The sequence below is a fragment of the Lactuca virosa genome, chromosome 5 (genome assembly GCF_052849685.1).
Source record: "Lactuca virosa cultivar CGN04683 chromosome 5, Lactuca_virosa_CGN04683_v6, whole genome shotgun sequence".
Classification (NCBI taxonomy): Eukaryota; Viridiplantae; Streptophyta; class Magnoliopsida; order Asterales; family Asteraceae; genus Lactuca; species Lactuca virosa.
Window position 1 is genome coordinate 459,724,680 of NC_136430.1, and position 8,498 is coordinate 459,733,177.

Sequence of the window (8,498 nt, forward strand, 5' to 3'; positions counted from 1 at the left end):
TCATCGTAACCATATTTGTTTGAAGTTTGTTGCTCTGTAACGATTCCACGATACAGTCGCTCCGACTATCACTGCATCATATAATACCCATCGACTCCGACGACGAAACCACCTCCTAAAACCCTAGCGCCGTCGATTTCGATTACATCTCCCAACCACTGTCAGCTGCTTGTTGTCATCATCAATTTGTGGATGCGATAATCACCGCCCTTCCCCATATGTGTGTGCGTGGTTTTTATTGTTTCGTCCTGTGTTTGTATACGTTCCAAATTACATTGTTGAAATCGTTGTCAACAATCGTGAGTAGTTGACCTACGTTCCAAAATACATTGTTGAAATCGTTGTCAACAATCATGAGTACAGACCGCAACTGCAACACTGGTGGTGGAGCACCATCACATAACTTCAATCCCTGCTATCATATAACTTCACCTCCACCACATTCGTCCATAATTTATGATCATCATTATTGCATCATCGTAACCATATTTGTTTGAAGTTTGTTGCTCTGTAACGATTCCACGATACAGTCGCTCCGACTATCACTGCATCATATAATACCCATCGACTCCGACGACGAAACCACCTCCTAAAACCCTAGCGCCGTCGATTTCGATTACATCTCCCAACCACTGTCAGCTGCTTGTTGTCATCATCAATTTGTGGATGCGATAATCACCGCCCTTCCCCATATGTGTGTGCGTGGTTTTTATTGTTTCGTCCTGTGTTTGTATACGTTCCAAATTACATTGTTGAAATCGTTGTCAACAATCGTGAGTAGTTGACCTACGTTCCAAAATACATTGTTGAAATCGTTGTCAACAATCATGAGTACAGACCGCAACTGCAACACTGGTGGTGGAGCACCATTACAGCCACGTCAGAGAAGTAGAGCTAGAAGATTCAGGCCCATGTTTCTTATCTTTCCAATAAACCTTGTATTATGTTTTCTTTAAAATCTTGTTCTTATTGCAGAGAGGATGAAGGCTCTGTAAGAACTCATATCAAACGCCAACAAGATAAAGGAATTTGGCAGTTACCAGATCGAGATGCTACTAGATAGATTGGGACGTTTTGAGGCAAATGAGAGATTAGTGGGTTCCTGTAATGGTACTCAATTTGATTCTACTCAAGAAAACCAAGATTCTACGAATTTTTTCTGGGTTTCGATGTTTATCTCATGGGATTCCGGGTTTGCAATTCTGGATCGTACGTGGTAGTACTTCTTCACGGGTCGAGACCGGATTCTGAAGATGTGATTCGGTGGACAAATCTGGAGTTTCCGATTTTGGGTTTTCTTTATTTGTGGGTGTGTATGGGGAAGACAATGAGCAGAAAAAGTTGAGACCCAGATGGTTGAGACCCAGATGCTGTGAATTGGAGAGCTGTGAGTTGGAGATTTCATTAAGAACCATAGTTAGTAGACTTGGGTGTGAGATTTATGGAGCGATTCAGGGGTTTTGGGGGATTTGAATGAGTGAGATTTGGTAACACAGCTGTTGCAGCTTCCATTGTTGTAGCTTTTTTTAGGACTCCTCCATTGTAGAGAGAGACAAAGAGAGAGAGAGAGAGAGAGATGGGTGGGACCCCTTTAAATTTAATTTTTTCTTTTTTTTCCAAAAAAAAAATAGAAAACCTCATAAATGGTCCCTGGGTGTTGAAATGACGAAAATACCCCTCACTTAACGGTAGAAAGCTGACGGAGTTAGGCGGAAGGACCAAATGTTAAAAGTTTTGAAACCACAGGGACGATCCGTGAGGTTTTTTGAACTTAGGGATTAAACTTGATATTTTCGAAAACCACAGGGACCATTTTTGAAGTTTTGTCAAAAAAAATTAATAAACATTTGCTATGATACGATTTGGAGTTTATGGAAAGTAAGGAATGACAGAACATTCAATTGAACGCGGATTATATCAACAAAGGTGGTGGACATAATTAAGTCATTGGTATTCATTTGGATTAAACACAAGAGTAGTAAAGTAGCATATAATTGAGTAGATTGATGTATTAATCCATTCATGTAATAGTAGGAATATAAAAGTATGTCGTCTGTATATGGTGGTGTATACAGTGGTGAGTATACTGTATTAATCCATTCATGTAATAGTAGGAATATAAAAGTATGTCATCTGTATTTGGTGGTGTATACGGTGGTGATGTTTCTGGATAGTATTGGTCTTGTGCTCCTCCACCCTTGCCTAGTTCACGGCTAGGTAGGGCTCTCTTTCTCTTCTTCTCTTAAAAAAATTGTTGGTTCCAAAAAAAACTTACCAAATTATAAGTAAAATAATATACTTATATATAATGTTATTTTTATATATGTATTTTATATTAGAATTTATCTTAGTTATATATTCAAATAAAAGGTTAGATTACCTAAAATAGATGCTCTTTAAGGATTAATATAGATTAGGGAAAATGATTTAAAAAGGTAATGAGTTTTCCAAAATGTACAAAAAAAATATACTTGTTTTTTTTAAGTATACAAAATATCATTGAATCGGTTATTGTAGGTAACCATCAGGTTACCCAGTTTCCAAAATGTTCAAAAAATATCATTGTTTTTTAGTAAAAAAAAATATCATTAAAGTATACTATTTGTACACAGAATATCAACGAAGTACACATGTGTTCAAATAAAACCTTGTGGTAACTGGTTACTTCATGTAAATGGAAAAATTACTTAAAAGTCTAAAATGTTTAAAAAATACCGCACTTTTTGTTAACTTCGTTGTTGTCGGATTATGTAGAACACGGTCACTGGAGATCATGAAACATCATATCAATTCACAACAATTGTTCAATCTCTTTCATTCCCTCACTCGACCGTTCTTGTGGTAACATGAGAAGTAAGTAGGTAATAACCTTAGTTAAACGTTCTTGCTTCCCGATCGCATTATATGCCTCAAACCTAAAACATATATACGTTATACAGATACACATAATATATATCAAGGTTAGTCGTTGATTAGTGTTGTGGGACAAGAGAGACACAAAGGAGAAATGAGTGTGACATTATGTCATGAGAATTCCTAAATGTGGATGTAGAGAGTAAGAGTTGCGTTTAATTCTTCAGGACCAGTGAGAGATGAATAGCCAACAACACTCAGCATTATGTGGCTGATTTGATGACGAATTTTAGTCAAAGTAGAGAGAGAAGCATATGTATAGGAGCGCTTGAACGACTTGCATCCTAATTGATGGATTCTTAGTTATGTGTTTTTCTATGATTGTATTTTGATACAAACTGATCGAGTGAGGGAATGAAAGAGAGTGCACGGTTGGTGTGAATTGATATGACGGTGAATGATCTTTGATCACCGTGTTCTACATAATCCGAAAACAACGAAGTTAACAAAACATGCTCTAAAAAAACAATAGTATTTTTTGAACATTTTGGAAACTTCAAATGGTATTTTTTTTTCCTAAAATATGTACTTCATTAGTACTTCAATGATAATTTTTTATACTAAAAAAACAATTGAATTTTTTAAACATTTTGGAAACTCTCTTACAAATTCCTTTTATACAACGTGATTTGCGTTAGATATTTTCTTACAATTTGATTTTTCTTGTGTAACAAGTAATTCAAATCCTTTTGAACATGATGCGTATATAGTATGTTTTTCTATGCTTGGCACATGACAGTTGACTTTCCAAAAAAAGATCATACAACAGATTAAAATAATAAAATGCATCGTTATAATAAATAAATAATAGAAATATACAAATAAATAGTTCTTTACTTATAACAAATGAAACAAATGGTTACATAAGTTGCAATAAAAAGGAAATTACACACAGACATACACAAATTGGTTAAAAGAGAAGTCCCACCCAATTTGCAACAGAAAAGGGGGAACATATAGTATTAGCCAAAGATCTTCAGCACTTCCCCATATTATCTATATCTATCAGCTAGAGTAAAACAGAACAGAATAAGTTTTTACATCCAGACATATTTTAACTGGTTCAAACTTATCTATTTACATGGGTCGGATCCAGATCCGGATCCGGATCCGCTTACCAGAACCCGCCTTTTGCCATTTTCATAAACTGGCAAAGTGTAATGATTGGGAGGTCGTTGTTACCCGCTTTCTTCTTCTTGATTTTTGTCATCTTCACAACCTTTGTCCCTTTTGTTTCCGTCTCGGTTGTTGAGACCAAGTTATAGAACTGTCAACCACCAACAAGAGTTAAGTCTGTTTGATGTGATGGAATGGAATCGACAACGTGAAGGTAATGGAATGGATCATTACATTCCATTGTCGTCATGTTTGGTTGACTAGAAGACATGAAATCAGTTATATGATTTTAGCAAAGTCTGAAGTAGATTTTAAATGTTACCTCACAAACACCATGAAGTAGCAACCTATGGAAAGGGTCTTGGACATATATCACCAGAACCTCCTCATTACCTGCCTCCGAGACAAAGCCACGAATGCTCTCCTGCCATTGTCATATCATTATTTTGGCATTGTTGAAGGGAATTTTAGACATTCAATCACATATATTATATGATATAACCAAGTGAAGGTGTAAAATACCTCATAACCATTAACAAGTTCAGGAAGAAAGCTTCGGCGGAATGCGTCTCTAGTTTTGCAGTCAACCCTGTGCCATGCAGTCAAAGCAGCTATCTTATCAGCATCCACACGGCTTTTCTTCTTTGATGAAGAAGAACCTTTAAGTGCTTCTATTGCACCAGCCTACCAGAAACAACAAAAGCTTTCAAAGTTGAAGCATTGTTACAAGCATTAAGACACAGGGTTACCTCCTTATCCATGTCTATGTTCCTAAACTTGTCCCACTCCCCCACATTTGTGAAGCAAAAGGGTGAAGGTTGTGCCTCATCACCTGTAAAATGAAATGGCAACTCAATTATCTAATAAAGTCTAAACTAAACCATTTATACAAAAGCTACTATTATTCAAAATTCAAAAAGATATTTAGATGTATAAATGGATTTACCCCAAGGTGGTGGAGCAAACAGGCCTCTAATTTCATCTCCAGTCAAACGAGGTACAAGCTCCAACAAGATACGATCATTTATCCATCTTCGTGCACGTCTGTTGCTGACCTGGACAAAATGGAAGATTTAACTTTTAACTACATGATTTCAAAAACAATGATGGAGAAACCACACGAAATGGCTGAAAATTAAGGTATTATCAAAATCATCCAACTTCCATATCATGTTCGGATTATTCAGTCGACAAACAAGACCAAATCTTTAGCATAGAGCTTCCCATAAATAAGGTAAACAAGAAGCTTTAGTAAATTGAAAGATTCAATAAACAATCAGCAAGATCATAGTCATGGCACTAAACATATAACCAAAAAGTTGTCAATTTTGTCCGTCAATAATTCAATTTATCACATTAAGTATTACATATGCGTGGTGTTTTCTTTTGAAATCAACAAAAATTAAAAATCGACTCCGGAAAGTTAAAAGATGGTAAGGGTAAGTTTTAATTACTCTGTCGTTCAAGCTCTCAAGATATTCGATTTTTTTCTCAAGCGCAAATCCTCGGGATTTCGCATCGCCTGCAAAGATCCAAAAATTTCCCTTTTAGTTCGAAAGCTAGCCAAAAAATTGTCCAATTCAAACCAGAATACAGATAATTAACTTATATTCAAAAGAAAAAAAAAACGATAAATTTAGGGTAAATATTGGTACCTTTCGTATGATCAAATCGAGAAGCCGATGAGAAAATATCGTGTTCTCCCTGCAAAAAAACATCTGGGGTTGCCATGGCTGAACGTTTTGATGGATAGCAGAAGCTGATATCTTGTTGAAGATAGAGAAGATTAGCGGAATCTGAGCCCTAAATAGAAATAAGCAGAAAAGGGGGAATATGCTGTGATGCGATGCAGTCGAACGCGGGATGCTTCTTGTGTGTATATCTGTAGATTAGGGAAGTAGGCGATTTGGGTCCTCTAAAGTATGAATAATTGCACAGAACTTCCCACAGTATATAAAAGACTACAAAAAGGTACCATATCCATATGGTATGAAAATTTGCAAAAGATCCTCATGTGGAATGAAAACATTGAAACAATAACTTGTAGGGTGAAAATTAAAAAAACTAAATGGATTTATTATAAGGTAAATTGCAGAAAAGTCACTAACTTGTTATTTCTTGCGATTATCATAGGGATGAAAGTGGGTCCAAACCCGGACCAGATGGACCCGGACCCGAAAAACCCGGAACCGCTTAACGGGATTTTGTAGAACCGGAAACCGGGTCGGTATATAAGAACCAGTTTCGGGTACGGTACCGGGTAAAGTGGGTCTAGAACCAGAAAACCCGCAAACATCAAAGTGGGTAGGTTGGAACCGGGTAAAGTGGGTCTAGAACCAAAAAACCCGGAAAAACCGGAATTTTTTGTTAATAACTTACTATTTAATGGGTTGAACTTTGAAAATTTTCATATTGATATCCCGACTTTGGGGGACTGTAACTCATTGAATATGAAACCAAAATTGACAAAATTATAGTCTAAAATCATGTATAAACTCTAAACTACACTCTGGAAAAAAACCGCATGTCAATCCGACTTTAAACGAATGAGATATGCATGTGTTAACGTTTTCACAGAATACAAAGTACAAAAATAAATAGCTGAAAAGTTGAAAATTTTCAGTTTTGATATCCCGACTTCGGGACACTGTAAATCATTGAATATTGAACCAAAAATGATAAAATTATAGTCTAAACTCATGTACCATCTGTAAACTACAAGTTAAAAAAAACCACATGTCAATCCGACTTCAAACGAATTAGATATGCATGTTTTAAAACTTTCACAGAATACAAAAAAACTGAAAAACTAAAAATTTCAGCTTTGATATCTCGACTTTGGGGGACTGTAAGTCAATGAATATAAAACTAAAAGTGGAATATTTATAGTCTAAAATCATGTACAAACTCTAAACTACACTTTGGAAAAAATCGCATGTCAATCGGAGTTGAAACGAATGAGATATGCATCTTTTAAACGTTTCACAAAAACCGGTTCCGGCCCTAAAAGTGGTTTCGGTTCCTAACACCGGTTCCGGTTTTTCGACCCGGTTTACCCGGACCCGATGGACCCAAACCCGGATTACCCGGAACCCGGATAAAGCCAATTTTTAAACCCGGAACCGGAACTGGTTCGATATATTCCGGTTCTAACGGTTGCGGTTTCGGTCCGGTTTTCCGGTTCTAAATCTCATCCCTAGATTATCACACCGTGTTTTTTTCAATTAAATTACTATGTTTTCAATTTGTTGCAATTTCGATCGGTTTGTTTCAGGTCACCCGGTTGTTACTGCTGTCGTGGCATGGGGTTATGATGTGGCATGCTTACAGGATATTATCTGGTTATATGATGACATGTCGAAGTCGAAAAAAGTGACACAAAAGCCACTATGTTTTCATTTTTTGCGATTTTGACACTAAATTATTATTATTTTTTTATTTTGACACTCCATTAATAAAATGTGCAATTTACCCTCTAATAAAAGGTTTAAACTTTAAATATTATCCAATACAATGAAAATTCAAATGCCTCCATAGAAACATAATTCCTCCTTTCAGCAGTCAAGAAAACCATTGCAAAAAGCTCGACTTTAAATCCCTATATTCGGCCTCTAGCTCGAAATTGATTGCCTCACATTTCAACGGAAACATGTTAGTCACATGGCCTTCTTTCTTATATGATTATTAGTCTCTATTAGAAGGAAGAATTTGGATTCTCTCTTTGTAAGTCACTATTCGGTGCTTAACTCCTCAACCAAATATGGGGTTTGTTTCTGAACAAGAGAATCTTCGTGTTTTCTCTTCCAATAATTTCATAGGTTATAACTTGCTAACATGGTATTTTCACCTAACTCAACTAAAAGGTTTTTTGTTGTTGGATTATAGCTAGAATCATAGTTTGTCCTTGACATCCTTGTAAATCTAAGGATACATTTATTCATTCAACAGGAGACAAGCTTTGCATTATGGGCATCATATAGTAACTTTGATTCAATTAAGGATTCTCTTGGCAAGGAAGGTTTTCATAGTAATCTAAATGATATTGCAGTCTATTTGGTTGAAAGACAATAGCATATTTAGAGTAATCAAAACTACCATGGTCAATCTTTATAATTCTCCTAGTTTTGGAAAGAAACTTCTAAATCAAAGACAAGATTCTAGGAAAGTTCACATACTATCCCAACATCACCATTACAAACTTTTAATTCTAGTGAATATGTTCTGGAGGATAATGTGGTGACAGAAGAACTTGGTGCGAAAGAAAGAACATGGGAAAGAAATGTTATGAAGTTGATAGTTGATCTTGAATTATCTATTTCCATAGGAGACTATGTAACACCTGTATCCTCAGGCATGATTCTTAATATTTAATTTTGTCATTTGTACATTTGGGTGCCCTACGTTGGGTGTAGGATGGCCTCCTACGTTGGGCGTATGTGAAAGATTCCATCGAGGGACTTAATACCCTA

The 8,498-nt window shown here is 36.0% G+C and overlaps 1 protein-coding gene across 1 annotated transcript; it reads right to left on the reverse strand.

Moving 5' to 3' along the window:
• Nucleotides 1-3,819: 3,819 nt before the first annotated feature.
• LOC145114559 (R3H domain protein) lies at nucleotides 3,820-5,878 on the reverse strand. Its single transcript, XM_079050604.1, has 7 exons — nucleotides 5,685-5,878; nucleotides 5,484-5,551; nucleotides 4,976-5,084; nucleotides 4,779-4,861; nucleotides 4,552-4,713; nucleotides 4,352-4,453; nucleotides 3,820-4,180 (listed from the first exon to the last, which is right to left on the reverse strand). Exons 1-7 carry the CDS (start codon nucleotides 5,758-5,760, stop codon nucleotides 4,028-4,030), a joined length of 753 nt encoding a protein of 250 aa, XP_078906730.1. The 5' UTR covers nucleotides 5,761-5,878; the 3' UTR covers nucleotides 3,820-4,027.
• Nucleotides 5,879-8,498: the final 2,620 nt, after the last annotated feature.

What these genes read in the sequence shown, in the direction of transcription:
- LOC145114559 (XM_079050604.1), bottom strand. Translation starts at nt 5,760, where the DNA reads ATGGCAACCCCAGATGTTTTTTTGCAGGGAGAACACGATATTTTCTCA. An exon ending in TTGAGAGCTTGAACGACAGA is followed by an intron (nt 5,085 to 5,483) that starts GTAATTAAAACT and finishes CATTTTGTCCAG; the next exon opens with GTCAGCAACAGACGTGCACG. An exon ending in TACTTCATGGTGTTTGTGAG is followed by an intron (nt 4,181 to 4,351) that starts GTAACATTTAAA and finishes GGTGGTTGACAG; the next exon opens with TTCTATAACTTGGTCTCAAC.